This window comes from Felis catus, chromosome D2 (assembly GCF_018350175.1).
Source record: "Felis catus isolate Fca126 chromosome D2, F.catus_Fca126_mat1.0, whole genome shotgun sequence".
NCBI classification, from domain to species: Eukaryota; Metazoa; Chordata; class Mammalia; order Carnivora; family Felidae; genus Felis; species Felis catus.
In genome coordinates, this window is record NC_058378.1 from 52266893 (window position 1) to 52285161 (window position 18269).

Consider the following 18269-nt stretch of genomic DNA (forward strand, 5'->3'; position numbering starts at 1 on the left):
CCCTCCCGCCAGTCCGTGGAGCGCGCACCGCCTTGCCGCCCTTCCTACCCTCTTCCGTGGGCCTCTCGTCTGCGCTTGGCTCCGGAGACTCCGTTCTGCTAATCCTCTGGCGGTTTTCTGGGTTATTTAGGCAGGTGTAGGTGGAATCTAAGTGATCAGCAGGACGCGCGGTGAGCCCAGCGTCCTCTCCTCTAGTCCATTTACATTCAGAGTGATTATTGGTAGATAAGAATTTAGTGCCATTGTGTTACCTATAAAGTTGGTGTTTCTGGTGATGTTCTCTGTTCCTTTCTAATCTTTGTTGCTTTCCGTCTCCCACTCAAAGAGTCCCGTTTGATACTTCTTGCAGGGCTAGTTTAGTGGTCATGAACTCTAATTTTTGTGTTTGAAGCTCTCTCTTTTATGAATGACAGCCTTGCTGGATAGTGTTCCTAGCTGCATATTTTTCCTATTTAGCATGTTGAGTATATCAAGCCACATTCCTTCTGGCCTGACAGAAGAGATCTGCTGTGAACCTAATCTGTCTTCCCTTGTAGGTTAATGGCTTTTTTCCCCTTGTTGCTTTCAGGATTCTTTCCTTTTCTGTGTATTTTGTGAATTTGACTATGATATTTTTTATTATGGTCCTGCTTTTGTTGAATTGTTGTACCTCTTGAATTGTGATGTCTGTGTCCTTCCCCAGATAAGGGAAGTTTTCAGTTATAATTTGTTCAGATAAACCTTCTCTCTTTTCCCCTCTCTTCTTCTGGGACTCCTATGATAGGAATATTATTTTGCCTTAAGGCATTGCCTGAATTCTACATCCATGATCCAATATTTTTCTTTTCCTCTTCTTTTCAGTATATGTGCTGCCGAAGCGAGCACTCCTTTTCAGCTTCATTATTTTCCATAATGTTTTCTTTTATATTACTGATTCATTCCCTTGCTTCATCTGTCCTTGTTGTCATTGCAGCCAGTCTGTTTTGCATCTCAGTTCTAGCTTTTTTTTTTTTCTTTCTTCCTTATTTTTTAAAAATGTTTGTTTAGGGGCGCCTGGGTGGCTCAGTCGATTAAGCCTCTGACTTCACCTCAGGTCACAATCTCACGGTCTGTGAGTTCGAGCCCCGCGTCGGGCTCTGGGCTGATGGCTCAGAGCCTGGAGTCTGCTTCCAATTCTGTGTCTCCCTCTCTCTCTGCCTCTCCCCCATTCATGCTCTGTCTCTCTCTGTCTCAAAAATAAATAAACATTAACAAATAAATAAATAAAATGTTTGTTTATTCTTGAGAGAGAGGGAGACAGAGCATGAGCAGGAGAGGGTCACAGGGAGGGAAACACAATGCAAAGTAGGCTCCAGGCTCTGAGCTGTGAGTACAGAGCCCAACATGGGGTTCGAACTCAAGAACCATGAGATTATGACCTGAACTGAAGTCGGACGCTCAACTGACTGAGCCACCCAGGTGTCCCTCAGTTATAGCATTTTTATTTTCAGCCTGACTAGCTTTTTGTTCTTTTATCTCTGCGTTAAGGAATTATCTAGTATCTTCTATGATTTTCTCAAGCCCAACTAGTATCCTTAATGTTGTTATTTTAAATTCTGGTTCAGGCATTTTACCTATATCTCTTTTGATTAATTCCCTGTTCTTTCTCTTCTTTCTTTTGGTGTTAATTCCTCAGTCTTGTCATCTTGTCTAGGTTACTGTTTTTGTGTATGTGTGTGTGTGTGATTGTTAGGAAAGCCTGCTATAGCCTCCTCCTGAGAGTAATGGGAATGTTAAGAAAAGATCCTATAGTGTTTTGGGCCTGGTGCTTTAGGAGATATTTCAGAGTGTGCAGTCTACTGTTGTATTTTGGCTCCTCCTTTCCTCAAGTCAATTCTTTACAGAGTTTCTCCTTGCCTGCAGTGGAGGGATGTTTGGACCTTGTCCACTGTGTGGCAAGTTTTAACTAGGTGTGTTTTGGTTTCCCTGTTAAAAGAACTGTACCTCTTTCCCCTAGAACTGAGGCTTCGCAGCATTCTATGATCAGTAGAGTTGGTGTGTGTGAGAGGTTTGTGCTGGTCTTCTGGGTGAGGGACCTGCTGTGCTGATTCTGAGGCACCTTGCCCAAATGGAGATGCACCTGCAGGGTGCAGGGGGGCAGTACTTGGTGTAAGCAGTCTCTGTTGGGGAGTGCTGTATAGCTCACTGAAGTGGGTCATGCTGATGGGCAGGGGTGAAGTGGCGTCATCCTGCTCTCTCGTCTTCACAGCAGGGAGTTCGTGCCTGCCATTCTTCAGGAAGCCCTCACAAAAGAGCAAACAGTCACCCCTCTTATGTCCCCAACTTCTGTCAGATCCCTGCCTTCACTCTGTGTCCATGCTGTCTGCCTGTCAGTGGCACAGTACTCCTGTGTTTTATTTATCTCAGATGTGTGGCTGAGTTTCAAAACTCCAAATTTTAGAGACCTGCACCAATCCTCTGGGGGAGGGTCTCACCATGCTGTGGCCAGTGGTTTGTCTCAGTAAAGCAGTTGCATGACTGCACAGTGGTTTGTGGTGTATGATAAAGCACAGCAAAAAGCTGGCACCAAGGTTTGCTGCCTTCAGCAGGTGTCTCTATTTCTATGCTAGTGAATAGCTATGCTAGGGCAGCACATTGGCACAGCCAGTTCTTGTACCCTAAGAGGCTGTGCCATCATTCTCAAATGCACTTCAGGAAGGGCAACTGTTTCTCCCTGTGTGACCCAGGGCATCCTCAGACTACACTGCCCACTCCCAGGCCTCCACCCTCCCTCCCCACCAGAGCACTGCTAAGGCCACAACCCCAGCGATGGTGGGGACTTCTAAAAGTAGTCAGCCCCTCTCCTTTTCCCAGTCAGTGATGTGGGGAAAGAATTTTTTTGTGCAATCCTCTCTGCACTATTGCATCCTCTCTTTCTCTCCTTTTCCAGTGTTCAGGGCTCCCTCCCCTCTGCAGCACCTGCTGCTCTTTTCTCCCCCAGATCAATTCTCTATAGCTCCTACCTTCCACGATATGGCCATTTTTCTACCTGTAGATGTGCAATTTGTTCTCTCTGCCCTAGGATCAATTTCTTGGGTGTTCAGAATGATTTGATAGTTATCTAGCTGTGTTTGAGGGACAAGGCAAGCTTAGGGCCCCCTACTTTTCCACCATCTTAACTCTAGTCCTTCAGTTCATCTTTTAAAGCACGGATAGTCATAGGTTGCTGATTAGTCCATAAATTTGCCACCCCTCTGTATTTATAATAGCTAACACACATTCAGCATTTATTAGCCAGGCATTATTCTTAGTAGTTACATTTATGTAAAATTGTGTATTGTGTATTCTCACAGTCACCACATGAGGTATGGTTATTAATTTTGTTCTCTGTTGGCAGATAGAAGTCTAATAAAACATGGGGCCTGGGTCTAAGGTCACTCAGCTAATTAAATAGGCAACAGCTTACACTCTTATAAAGAATTTACTATAGTGTCTTTAGTTAGAATTTATTCATTTACAAACTTAAGCAAACAGTAATTCCGTTTATTCACTAACTTTGAGAATTTCAGGGGTGAATTCTTGCTTCAGGTACATCTAAATTGCTCTCATTTGCTCTTCCTCTTGATACATAACTTGTTTTATTGGTCTGTGCATTCAATGAATAAGATGACGATAAACAGTCTGAGGCCCACATTCACCTAACTTGGCAACTGTCGTGAACAGAGATCTTCCCTCTCCCATCACGAATATATCAATACTAGAAATGACTAACTGCTTTGGGTCATGCTCCCAAACCAGTCTTTATGGTCAGGGGGTAAAATAATTGTGAATGGCCCAACCTGATTCAGTGTTTCATCTCTTTGGTGATTATGGGGACATGTGATTGATGGCTTCCCCTCACCCCCCAGCACAAAATAGTGCCTTCAAGGAAGAGGTGTGAGCACATAAAGTTACAATGTCCACTACATTTTGAATCAGGTACCCATCTCTTTTCTAATCGGACTGAGTTAGGCTAACAAGGCCAAATCAAAAGAAGAACGGTCTTCAGGTATCAGGGTCATGGATGTAGAATAAGCAGAAAAGAATGCTGGGCTTAGTAGGAACATTGAAAACACCTTGTAAGACGGTAGCTGTAGTTTCCCTCTTTGAAACTCTATTACAGACTTTGCAGATTCCTCATTTCCCAATCTTACTTATTTTTAAATGCAGGTTACAGCATCAAGTAAAAAGGCACAATCTGATAGTGGCTTCATATGATGTTGTGAGGAATGACATAGATTTCTTTAGGTAAGAATTAAAATTTTTTTCTTTAGAAAAACTTACGAAGAGTGTTAATATTTTCCTGTCTGAAAGACTTTATATAGTTCCTGCAATATATTAAAAGGTGCTAAATTTTTTTGTTTATTCTCCCTTAGAAATATTAAATTTAACTACTGTATTCTTGATGAAGGCCATGTCATCAAAAATGGAAAAACAAAATTGTCAAAAGCTGTAAAACAACTGACTGCTAATTATAGGATTATTCTTTCTGGAACACCAATCCAGGTAATTATTTACTGTTCTCCCCCACTGTTTGCCATGTGGAAAGAAGGTTTGACATTTGGCAGTGAATTAAAGACACGTTTTTCCGCCTGCCTGCTCCCTCCCTCCTTTCCTTCCTTCCTCTCTTCCTTCCTCCCCCCTTCCTTCCTTCCTTCCTTCCTTCCTTCCTTCCTTCCTTCCTTCCTCCCTCCCTTTCCCTTTCCCTTTCCCTTTCCCTTTCCCTTTCCCTTTCCCTTTCCCTTTCCCTTTCCCTTTCCCTTTCCCTTTCCCTTTCCCTTTCCCTCCCTCCCTCCCTTCCTTCCTTCCTTCCATTTATAGGAATAAATTCCAGTAGTTCATTTGGTTCATAATGGTTCATTTGATATGTAATAGCATCTGAGCAAACCAGGTTTTAAAAGCAATATGAAGAGCACTGGATGGTGTCTGGAATTTCTGAGTCACTATATTGTACAACTGATACTAATACAACACCGCATGTTAACTATACTAGAATTAAAATAGTAAAATGTGATTTTAGGGTATGTAAATAGAAGTCTTGTGTCCAAAATATGGGAAACTAGTCAGACTTTATTCCACACTGGCCATTCTACTTCTGTGGTATTACACCACAGTCTGATTTAATGTTGAAAACTTAGAGCTGATTCATAGGGGAATCATCATATAGTAGAGGTGTGAATACCTGGAGTTAAGAGAAAATTGGAAAAGATTGTAGAAGGTTGTATTGGAAAAGGAAAGAGATGGGTAAATTTATAGAAGTCTTCTGATACTTTTGAGAGATTCTGTTATCTTCCAGGGGAACTGGCTGCAAATGTTCACACCTAACTTGGATAGCCAACTCTGGTGGGAAAATACCCTTCATCTTTCTCCAGTTAGTGGAATGGTGAACACCAAGTGACCTCTAAGATTCCTTCTGACGCTAAAAAAAATCAACAGTTCTTAGCTTACATCTTTGTTACTTTTCTTTGAAATTTATTTTTGTTAATGGACTGATATAAGTATTAGGGTTTTGATTATTAAGTGAACACTTAATTGTTCACAATATTACTTTCACACCAAGTTTGGTTTTTTTGTTTCCTTAAAGGCCCTCTTTCTGCCCTCCCATCCTGAACATTTTAGCTCTGAAGCTATAAGGGTTTCTGCACTGAAGACCCATGGTAGCCTGGAGTTAGGAGGCAGAGCCTAAGTGGGATTAGAAGGGTATCCATATGGCAGGGCAGCCCACCATAATGAATCATAGCCTGAGCAGGGTGAAGAGGGCTTCTGGAAGTGGGTAAGGTGGTGGGTTGGTACCTTAGGATCCAAACATAGTGAGAATGCATCCAAAATGAAAAAGTGCTGATTTCTTTTTTTTACAAATGAAACTTCAATAGTAGAATTGGAAAGAACCTTTGCCTGTTCCTTATTGCTTTGAATACTGGATAGATTTGACCTATAACCAAACTCTTCTAGGTTTCCTTAAGAAACGGTGATGTTGGGGGCGCCTGGGTGGCTCAGTTGGTTAAGCGTCTGACTTCGGCTTAGGTCATGATCTCATGATTTGTGAGTTTGAGCCCCGCGTCGGGCTCTGTGCTGACAGCTCGGAGCCTGGAGCCTGCTTCGGATTCTGTGTCTCCCTCTCTCTCTGCCCCTCCCCGACTCTCACTCTGTCTCTCTCTCAAAAATAAATAAGCATTTAAAAAATAATTTTTTTTTAATTTTTTTTTCAACATTTTTATTTATTTTTGGGACAGAGAGAGACAGAGCATGAATGGAGGAGGGGCCGAGAGAGAGGGAGACACAGAATCGGAAACAGGCTCCAGGCTCTGAGCCATCAGCCCAGAGCCTGACGCGGGGCTCGAACTCACGGACCGCGAGATCGTGACCTGGCTGAAGTCGGACGCTTAACCGACTGCGCCACCCAGGCGCCCCTAAAAAATAATTTTTTTAAATAAAAAAAGAAATGGTGATGTTGGCCAAATTCTTTAAATCTTGATGTTACGTTTAGTGTCAAAGGTAAAAGAATCAGAAGCATATTCATCTTTCTGCTTTTCTATTTATTGCTTGATAGATGCCACCAGTAGGATTTACACACTATGGACCAAGGCTTATTCTGGTGGAGGAGACTTCAAAATTCTCTCCAGATAGGATAGAATATTTCCTTCAGGGATACTGATGTGAATTTTCTCAAATTAAAACACAGACTTAGACCATATGTATAAAAATGTAGTTGATTACCCCTCATGTATGTCCTCATAATGGGCTTTCATTAATATTCCAAGTGTAAGGAAATCATCCCAGTACAAAAGATTAACTAGTGTTCCTTTTTTATATTCAGAATAACGTTTTGGAGCTGTGGTCATTATTTGATTTCCTCATGCCAGGATTTTTGGGGACTGAACGCCAGTTTGCTGCTCGATATGGTAAACCTATATTAGCAAGTAGGGATGCTCGAAGCTCTAGTCGAGAACAAGAAGCAGGTATGAAAACTATATAATTATATACTATACAAGTGAATATAACTTATTCCTATCTTTTTTGAAGCTGTTTTCTCTTACTCTTTAACAGGTGTTCTTGCAATGGATGCACTCCACCGCCAAGTCCTGCCGTTTCTTTTGAGAAGAATGAAAGAAGATGTTTTGCAGGATCTTCCACCCAAAATTATTCAAGACTACTATTGTACTCTTAGTCCTCTCCAGGTTAGAAATCCAGTGATTGTGGTTGTTGGTGGTATGTTTATTAGGAGAGTGCTTTGAATAAGGCACAAAATTATTGAATAAAGGGGATTAGACTTTGGCTTTTATCACTCCAATCTAGCTTCTACTTTTTTTTTTTTTAATTTTTTTTTTTCAACATTTATTTATTTTTGGGACAGAGAGAGACAGAGCATGAACGGGGGAGGGGCAGAGAGAGAGGGAGACACAATCGGAAACAGGCTCCAGGCTCTGAGCCATCATCAGCCCAGAGCCCAACGCGGGGCTCGATCTCCCGGACCGCGAGATCGTGACCTGGCTGAAGTTGGACGCTTAACTGACTGCGCCACCCAGGCGCCTCTAGCTTCTACTTTGATAGACTTTAGGACTATTCTGTTCCAAAGAGAGAGAGCTAGGACCTGAATGGATCTCTTTGGACATGTGGATATACATTTGGATAAGTGCATTTGAATATGGCATTAAAACAAAAGCAAGTATCATAGTTGCTTTCTTATATGTCAAATTAATCGGAAAAGTTGCAAGGTTAATCTGATGATGAAATGAGCCAGTGTTTATAAGGGCCAGAAATCTGCCTGTAATGTCGTATCTTCACAACAGCATTATAGGTATTGTCAGTCCCCATTTTTGCAAACAAAGAAAGGAAAGTTCAGAAAAATTAAGTAAGTTGCTCAAGATTATATAGCTAATATATATCAGGACTGAGTTTCAAACCTGGGAAGTGGGACCTCACCCCTCTAAAAGTATTAACTGCATTGCCAGTAAATTTTTGAAATAAGACTGAGCTTTTGCACAGATCTAATTTTGTACAGAGACTATTATCAAAGGAATTTATTGTATGCCTTTCTTTATATAGTATTTTGTAAGGGGAAACCATCCCTTGTATTAGGGAGACATGGCCTATATAATCAGAATTTTCTTTTAACCTTACATTCTGGGTTAGTATGCATCAATCCATTTCAGTATTTTGATTTAGTATGGTAAAATGAATAAAAGATAAACAGGTACACCCCGAAACTTCTTTCTTCTCCTCCCTCTATAACTTGAGTTTAGAGCTTAGCAGCACACTAATCTAGATGCTGAGAGCTATGTGATCACTTATATTATCTATGTCATATATCTGGGCCTCCATTTCTCATGTATAAAAATTGGACTAGTATTTTTGAAAGGAATATTTTAGGAGCAATGAGCTGAAGACTTTTTGAAGTAAATACAAGAAAGAAAAGGTGCCATATGAAAAAAAAATCCATGGTAGGGGTGCGTGGTTGGCTCAATCAGTAGAGCATGCAACTCTTGATCTCAGGGTTGTGAGTTCACACCCCATGTTGGGTATACAGATTAAAATGAAATCTTTAAAAAAGAAAATCCATGGTATATGCCAGTGGTATAAAACATTTAAGTGGCCTGGAGGAGGAGCTGGGAGGGAAGTGACATTTGGCTTTACTTAGCATCCACAGGTTTTTATATTCTGACTTCTATTCTTTAGCACTCTAGATTTTCTTTTCTTTCATATTGTTTTAGCATGTACAAGGCAAGAACCAGGACCCTTAGGTAATGTTTTAACTTTTAGGAGTTCTCCTTTTAGGTAGCAGTAGTAGTCTTTTACTTCTCTGTACTTTTTTTTTTTTTTTAAGTTTTATTTACATAAGTAATCTATATACCCAATTTGGGGCTTGAACTCATGACCCTGAGATCAAGAGTTGCATGCTCTACTGACTGAGCCAACCAGGCACTTCAGCAGAAGTATTTTTTTAAAACTTGGTCTCTTGGAATGTACCTATAGGGTACCACAAAACTTCACTTAGAGAAGATTTTCTCATTTACTTGTAAGGATTCAGGTTCTCTTTTATTGGTAATGTATTTATCTTCCTCAACAGAGTGGAAAAATTGAGTCTAGGACTATTTGGCTAGTTTTTAATATTTTAGCATCCAAGCTTAATGTGCTACACTTGTTTTCTAAATGTAATTTTAAAGGAATTTACCAAGATGCAGTGGATAATTTGTAATCATTAGTGAAGCATAGGTATTATAATTTCTTTAATGAGGGCTGGTTTAAATTATTGCTCTTACTGTCATTTGCTAGCTATGTTTTTGAACAATTGAAAATAAATATACTTCTTTTGCGGGGGCAATTTTACAGGTTCAGCTCTATGAGGATTTTGCTAAGTCTCGTGCTAAGTGTGACGTTGATGAAACAGTTTCTTCAGCTGCACTCTCTGAAGAAACTGAAAAACCAAAGCTTAAAGCCACAGGCCATGTATTCCAGGTATAGATTATAATCTCTTTTTTAATTCTTCAAGAATCATGTTCTTCAGTGCAGCAATTTTTACATGGAATACTGAAATGTGGGTTTATTTAAATTTTTTTCAGTATTGTGTATACATTCTTGAAAATAGAGAACAGTACTAATTTATTTCCATAGTTATAATTAATAAGTAATTTAATACTAAAATATACAAAATGCAATATTTTTTGTATATTGCCAGTAAAGAGTTTTAGAGAATATTTTGCTTTACATTAAAAAAAATATTGGAATGCCTGCTATAGGGCAATAACTTTTGTAAGCTCAGGGGTGGAAAAAGCAGTGGAAAAAACAGACTCCTTCCCTAGAGTATGGGGTTATGCAGTATAAGAGTTGGGTAGATTGGTTTCTAGTAGAGAGATCAGGGGCAGCCTCACTGAGAAGGTGACACCTAAGCAGAGATCTGAAGGAGGATTGAGGCATGCAGATACGTGGAGGGGAAGCGATTCCAGACAGAGGATACCAAAAGTACAGAAGTCATGAGACAGGTGCTGCCTCATGTGCTCAAGGGAATTGCAAATTAAAAAGATAAAGTGTCAGCTTAGGCTTTCTGTCCCTTTTGAAATATTCCACAATAGAACCCCTCCCCCCCCACCTTCCCTTGCCACCAATAAATTAAATACTGTAACATTTTTAAGACCGAAGAGGGGTAAAGGGCTTATACCTCTCCCAGTTTCTATTATCGTGTCCAGCCGTTTCTTGAGCCTTGTCAGTGGAGCTTTTTGTTTGTTTTTCATTTTTTTTAATGTTTATTTATTTTTGAGGGAGAGAGAGAGAGTGCGAGAGCGAGCAGGGGAGGGGCAGAGAGAGGGAGACACAGAATCCAAAGCAGGCTCCAGGCTCTGAGCTGTCAGCACAGAGCCCAATGCAGGGCTCGAACTCACGAACTGTAAGATCATGACCTGAGCCGAAGTCGGGCACTCAAGTGACTGAGCCACCCAGTGCTCCTAGAGCTTTCCAATACAAAATTCAAAACCCAAATCATAAGCCAAGTAAAAGGCAAGAGAGAAAGAATGTGGCAAAATTAGAGAAAAGAAAGAAGGACCCTATAGGGTTCTGATTCTTAAACACAACCACTTGAAATAACCACCTTGCTCTGCCTTCTCCTCTCCCTGACTTGCTGAATTAGAATACTGTGTAGGGGAGAGATATGCAGATTTATAAGGTCCTCAAGAAATTTTTATACCCACTGAAGTTTAAGAAACCCTTAGGAAATCTTTAGGAAATGTTGCCTTATTCCAGAAGCATCTGTAAGCATTATCCCACTTTGGGCAGGAAAGAGGTCTTTCTGCCATGAGAAGTTCATTGTCTAGTGAGGGAGAGAGACACAAATTGTACAATTGATGCAATAAATGCTCTCATACACTTCACACAAGAAGCACAGATGAAGGCGTCACAGATGAGACATTGAACTGATTCATGAAGAATGAGTAGGAGGAGCAAGAAGAGGACAAAGGGCATTTTCTATGGATAGAGTAGAAATAGGAAAAGTTACTAAGATGTAGACATTTGTGGTATGTATGGACTTGCATATACTTTTTCCCCCCTTAAAGGCATTACAGTACTTACGTAAACTGTGCAACCATCCAGCATTAGTCTTGACACCTCAACATCCAGAGTTCAAGAGTACTACTGAAAAACTGGCAATTCAGAATTCTTCTCTTCATGATATTCAACATGCCCCTAAACTCTCAGCTTTGAAACAAGTAAGTAGGTTTCATGAATGTTCTATGTGTGTTACACATTCTTGATCTGTAACACTGTATAAATATACTTTTCCAAAATAGTACTGATGTGTATGCCATTTCTTTTATTTTTTAATTTGGTTCAATTTTTGGTACAGCTTTTTTAGAAACTGTGGTAAATATGTATAGTATAATACATACCGTTACTTTCTTCTAACCCCTGGTAACCTCTAGTCCACTTTATATCTGTATGAATTTACCTGTTCTAAATATTTAATGTAAGTGGAATCATACAATATTTGTACTTTTGTGACTGGCTTATTTCACTTGGTTTTCTTTTTTTAGTTTATTTTTTTTGAGAGAGTGCGTGCCTGTACGTGCATGAACGGGGGAGGGGCAGAGAGAGAAGTAGAGAATCCCAAACAAGATCCACACTATCAGTGTAGAGCCTGATGCAGGGCTCATTCTCATAAACCATGAGATCATGACCTGAGCAGAAATCAAGAGTTAGACTCTTAGCTAACTGAGCCACCCAGGCACCCCTCAATTGGTTTTCAAGGTTCATTTGTGTTGTACCATGTATTAGTACTTCATTTTTATAGTTGAATAACATTCCATCATCATCATTATTATTATTATTATTATGTATATACCACATTTGTTTACTTTTTTTTTTTTTTTTTTTTAGTTTGTTTTGAGAGAGAGAACACAAGTGGGGGAGGGATGGAGAGAAAGAGAAACAATCCCAAGTGGCAGAGTCCAGTGTGGGGCTTGAAATCATGAACTGTGAAATCATGACCTGAACCCAGATCAAGAGTTGGACACTTATGGGGCGCCTGGGTGGCGCAGTCGGTTAAGCGTCCGACTTCAGCCAGGTCACGATCTCGCGGTCCGTGAGTTCGAGCCCCGCATCGGGCTCTGGGCTGATGGCTCAGAGCCTGGAGCCTGTTTCCGATTCTGTGTCTCCCTCTCTCTCTGCCCCTCCCCCGTTCATGCTCTGTCTCTCTCTGTCCCAAAAATAAATAAACGTTGAAAAAAAAAATTAAAAAAAAAGAGTTGGACACTTAACCAACTGAGCCACCCAGGCGTCCCAAATCTTGTCATGTGTTGATGGTTGTTTTCACCTTTTTGGCTATTGTGAATAATACTGCAGTGAACCTTGGCTTGTGTCAGTTTAAGCCCCTCTTTTTAGTTCTTTTGGATGAACTAAACCTAGGAGTGGAATTGCTGGATCATCTACCAATTCAGTGTTTAACTGTTTCAGGAACTGCCAGAATGTTTTCCACAATGGCTGTTCTATTTACATTTCTATCAGCAATGTGCCATGATTCCAATTTCTCCACATCGTAGCCAATGCGTACTTTACTATTTTTTTTATTGCAGCCATCCCACTAGGTATGAAATGCTAGCTCATTGTTGAAAATGCCGTTTAACTTTGGATCATTTTTAAATTGTCTTTTGGTTGAATTTTAAGACGACTTTTTTTCTTTTTTTTTTAAGTTTATTTAATTATTTTGAGAGCGCGTGCATGAGCAGGGTAGGGACAGAGAGAAAGGGAGAGAACCCTAATAAGCGGGCTCCATGCTGTCAGCATGAAGCCCCACGTGGGGCTCAATCTCATGAACCATGAGGTCATGACCTGGGCCAAAATCAAGAGTTGGACACTCAACTGACTGAGCCACCCAGGTGGCCCTAAGAGTTCTTTTATATTCTAGGTATTAAACCCTTATCAGATACATAATATTGCAAATATTTTCCCCCATTCTGTAGATTGTTATTTGACTTTCTTTAGTAATGTGTTCCATGGTTTCTGATGAGAAATCCAATGTTGATCTTATAGAGGATCCCCTTTACATGATGAATTCACTTTTTTTCTTGCTGCTTTTCAGAGTCTCTTTCAATAGTTTGATTATAATATTTGTCAGTGTGTATCTCTGAGTTTTTTTGGGAGCTGCCTACTCTGCCATTTTCTTCATGTCGCTGTCTTAGTGTAGCTTTCAAAAACAGAATTTTTGAAAATTCTAAGATTTCAGAAATAAATATATCAGAAATAATTGGTTTTTAAAAGAACCAGTTGCAAGCACCAGATGTTAAAATTAACACCATTTAGTTCTAACTAGTCTTAAAAATTAAGAGCTTACTAAAAAAAAAAAAAAAAAATTAAGAGCTTACTGTAAAATGTGGACTTTAGTCATTGTGTTTGCTTTCTGTAGTTATTCTGGCCTAAATTTCATGAAGAATAACTAATAAATGAAGATTTTAGGTTTCACATGGGTTAGTATAGAAAATGTTATATAATGACATATATGACATCCAGGTATGTATCTTTATATCACTAAATGTAAAACACTGGATTTTTATCATAAAATGATAGAATGAGTATTGCTTTTAGATTGTCTGTAAATGGAATCGTTTTCTTATTTGGCCAAACTAATTTTGTACATAAAATGTTCATGATTTTCTTAACATAGCTGATAAAGTTATAAGATATACTTAGTCAAGGAATCAGCTAATTAGATTTCCAAAATCATTTGCATTTCATCCACACTTTAGTTATATTATAGGCTTTAAATTATTTTTAGTTTATCTTTTTGCACATTTTTCTCTGCAGTTATTACTTAAACTGATCTCTCATTTTAGAAGCTTATTGTCACTCTGAAGCTGAAGTGTCCGGAATTAAGATGCTTAGGAACTGTACAACTTAGGCCCAGATTGTTTCTGGCCATACTTCTAAGACTTTTGTAGAATCCATCTTTTCCATTTTCTCAGTTCTTTTCAGCCATTCGGAACAAAAGTTCTATCTTAGGGGAGAGAAAACAAGCTTCCTTTCATCTAAAATATGTCTGTTCTCTGAATTAGGGGAGAAGTCTTATTTGCTTTTTAAAAATCTGGCACTAGAAATACAGAAACCTGTATATCAGCAAGTACTAGTCCCAGAATTATCTAATAATGCCAGAATTTTTAAATTTCAGGATACTGAAATGATGAACTCAAACTGTAGGTGAAATTTAACGGAGATAAGCAAAGTCAATTTTAAAAGACTTAGATACAGGGGCGCCTGGGTGGCTCAGTCAGTTCAGCATCTGACTGTGGCTCAGGACATGGTCTCACGGTTTGTGAGTTCAAGTCCCAGCAGCAGAGCCCGCTTGGGATCCTCTGTCTCCCTCTCTCTCTGCCCCTTCCCTGCTCGCACACGCACATGCAAAAATAATAAATAAAAACATTAATTGGCGAACATTTCACAGAATAAAGTTGAGTTTGATGGTAGGTTCACTGTAAACCTACTGTATGAATTAATTGCCGGTAAATAAATCTTGTATGATCTTGGGTTGGATTAATAACAGTGGAATAATGGCCAAAATGAGGGCATCATAGATTCACTGTCTTTTATACCAGTCACACCAAATTTTGCGTATCATTTAGAGTTCTGGGCACTATAAGTGGAAGATCAAAAAAGAATCCAGAAACTGTTTTACCCCAGGGTTTTCAAGCTATTCCTCACATAATTTAGCCTGTGCTGAAGTTAGGGCAAGATAAAATTAAATTGCTCTCTAGGGAGGCAGCTGGCCTCTCAGATACCCATATCAAGTGGCTCTGGTAACCATTTTCTAGAGAATACTAATCAACTCTTCAAGGCTGCAAACTAGATTTTGTCAGAATACTTGGAGTTCATCAGTCTTCTCAGGGCAAACTCAGGTTATAAGAGATTATTGGGAAAGCCAGAATGCCATTTCTGCTGCCAGACAAGAATATTTATGCCAAATGATACATCCATACATCCAGTAGGATAGCTACCTGGAAGAAGATACTAGGAAGATTGTATGGTAAGTGTGGACTTGGAGACAAAGTCTTAGGTGGACGTTCTTAAAGTGACTGGTTGTGAGGTTTGATGTTGCTGCCTAAGGGACTAAAGATAATTGAATGTGTGTGACACAGACATTCTGATAAATTCTCTTCAGAACTCCTCTTTTATAGAAACTATATAGAATGTTCCACTGATGATATCACATTTCTTTTTTTTTATTTTTTTTTTATTAAAATTTTTTTTTTAACGTTTATTTATTTTTGAGACAGAGAGAGACAGAGCATGAATGGGGGAGGGGCAGAGAGAGGGAGACACAGAATCTGAAACAGGCTCCAGGCTCTGAGCTGTCAGCACAGAGCCCGACGCGGGGCTCGAACTCACGGACCGCGAGATCGTGACCTGAGCTGAAGTCGGACGCTTAACCGACTGAGCCACCCAGGCGCCCCAATATCACATTTCTTTATACTGGGCACCACCTAGTTATACTCTCCTAAAACACCTCAGATTTTTAAAAATCAACTTAGCTTAAATAGTAATCTGATTACAGATTTAGGGGCAAGAGATGGAGGTAATTACATTTATCAGATTTCTTTATTCCATCTAGAGGAATTCCTTGGTAGTATACCATATGTATACTCTCTATCAAGGAGGGAGGAAAAGCTTAGGGCAGTCTAATTAAAATTTACAATTTAAGGGCTGCAAAGGTAGAAGAGAAAGAACATTTGTTCTTCCCCTAGGATCCAATTATGACAACACTTAATGATGACGGTACATAGGAAGTGTTGCGTACCAGTTAAGCTCATTAGAAACTCAACGCCCAAAGCTTTTATTGGGTCTGATCCTGTAGACTCCCTCTGCCTAGTATGTACCAAAATTCTAGACTCCCAGAAAGAAAGCAGGTCTCAGCATAATCCTATTGTTTGCATAACAGTTTAAGCACAGTAGCCACCCTTATCAGGTAGAAAACAATGGGCAGACTCTCAAAACCCAAGTTTCAAGACTTCTTTCAGCCAAGGACAGACCTTGCAAGCTGGGCTTTCTAAGAAAAGCTTTTCCAGTCTGTTATAACTTTTTTTCTGCATAATATTCTGAGGGTTTTACCTGGAACTTGGGAGTTTGCTTGGATTTTGGTTATCTTTCCCGTTTGAGCTTTTGGTTTTCTAAGTAACCTTCATTAGTAGAAAGGAGAAAGCATCCTGCGTTGAGGTCTTACATTTTGGGCAGAATTCACTATCTTAAGGTCCTTAGGGATGAAGATTAATACTAGGCATTTTAGTTTCACAAACAGATACAAACATTGTTCTCTTGGATTTTGTTCATTTAGTTTTCTTTTTTTTTTTTTTTTTAAGTTTATTTTTGAGAGAGAGTACACACGAGTGGGGGAGGGGCAGGGAGAGAGAATCCAAAGCTTCCAGCACAGAGCCCAATGCAGGGCTCAGACTCACAAACAGTGAGATCAAGACCTGAGCCATATTCCCAAGTCAGATGCTTAACCGGCTGAGCCACCCAGGCACATTTATTTATTGTAGCTGCTATGTGCCAGGCACTGAACAATTTAAGTAGGCAGGAAGTACAAAAGATCTATAGCAGCATGGTTCTTGCTGTTAAAGATCTTGGTTGATAATCCTTTCTTTTTTGTAATTTTGATTTCGGCCAGATTTAGCTGCATTGTTTTCTTTATACTCTGTTCTTTTATAACTTTTCATGAACTGTTTTGCTTAAGGATCATCTTTTTCAGTAAACATTTATTGAGACTCTAGTGAGCCTCAAGTAACTCAGGAAGGGGGAGAAGGACCTGTTAGAGAATCTCCTAAAGAGGTAACCAGGAGATTCTAAGCCTGAGCACCTCAAAACTAGTTTCAGAGGCTTCAGGATGACAGATTACAGCTCAGAGTGCTAATGTGCTTTCCAGGTGACAGATAAGTTTAACCTTTTCTTAGCATAAGGGGAAGTATTTGTCACAGTGAGATTGATTATACTTTATTAAACACCTATATAACAACTGATTCTTTTTTTCAAGTTGCTGTTGGACTGTGGTTTGGGAAATGGCAGCACTTCAGAGAGTGGCACAGAGTCTGTTGTGGCCCAGCACAGGATACTGATCTTCTGTCAGCTTAAAAGCATGCTTGATATAGTAGAACATGATCTTCTCAAACCTCACTTACCCTCTGTCACTTATCTGAGATTAGATGGCAGCATACCTCCTGGTCAGAGGCATTCCATTGTTTCACGGTAAGTGGCTTCTAAAACTCTTAGAAATCAAGCTATAGTCAGTTATCACTGATAGAGAAGTTTGCCTCATGAAACATTGTTTGGCTAAATATCTGCACATGTGTTTTGTTACTGTATAATTCAGCCCAACTAAATCATTTTTAAAATTTAGAACTCCAAAAATATATTTGAATAGTTTTAGTTTTTAAAAAAAAAAAGTGTGACAGTGTTAGGGAGGCACTATGAAGGGCTTGGAAGAAATTTAAGGCATCAACAAAAAGTAGAGACAACTACTTTCCCCCCTCACCTTTTTTCGGGAGTTAGGGTAGGAAGAAGCAAACAGATGGCTTAGCTAAGATCTCTGACTGATCCCTGTGTGTGTCTCTGCCGAGAACAAGTTGGAAGCTGGCCCAGGTAGGAAGCCAAATTGGTGAGTGTGGTATTTCTTTTATTTTTTTAAGTAGGCTCCACATCCAGCGTGGAGCCCAACACGGGGTTCAAACTCAACAACCCTGAGATCAAGACCTGAGCTGAGATCAGGAGTCAGTCACTTAGCCACCTGAGACACTCAGTCACCTCCAGTGTGGTGTTTAAGTGTGGTTTGCATTCTGTGCTTTAGAAACCTCAGGGGTTGGGTTTTTAAATGCAGATTCCTAGGTTCTGTCCCAGACCTGCTGACTTCTAAGAGTGAGCATTTTTTCATGAGCATCCTTGAGAGATTGTTAGGCACAGTAGTATTAGAAACCTACAAAGGGGCTTTGGAGGTAGGCAGACCCAGCTTTGACTCCTGACTCTAGACATGTTCTGTTGGTCCTATTTATCAAAAATAAGGACGGTAATAATATCTTTATACAGCTTTTTATTTTTTTATTTTTTTATTTTTTTTATTTTTTTTTTAAATTTTTTTTCAACGTTTATTTATTTTTGGGACAGAGAGAGACAGAGCATGAACGGGCAAGGGGCAGAGAGAGAGGGAGACACAGAATCGGAAACAGGCTCCAGGCTCTGAGCCATCAGCCCAGAGCCCGACGCGGGGCTCGAACTCATGGACCACGAGATCGTGACCTGGCTGAAGTCGG

General features: G+C 39.8%; 1 protein-coding gene across 2 annotated transcripts in view; it reads left to right on the plus strand.

Annotated features, from left to right (window-relative positions):
* BTAF1 (B-TFIID TATA-box binding protein associated factor 1) overlaps positions 1-18269 on the plus strand; it is a 122425-nt gene that overhangs the window by 99425 nt on the left and 4731 nt on the right. For both annotated transcript variants that reach the window (XM_011287417.4, XM_019813536.3), the window contains 7 exons: positions 4168-4245; positions 4374-4503; positions 6815-6956; positions 7045-7175; positions 9328-9453; positions 11043-11195; positions 17000-17211. In XM_011287417.4, coding sequence (XP_011285719.1) covers positions 4168-4245; positions 4374-4503; positions 6815-6956; positions 7045-7175; positions 9328-9453; positions 11043-11195; positions 17000-17211 — 972 coding nt within the window. The remainder of the gene's footprint in view (positions 1-4167; positions 4246-4373; positions 4504-6814; positions 6957-7044; positions 7176-9327; positions 9454-11042; positions 11196-16999; positions 17212-18269) is intronic.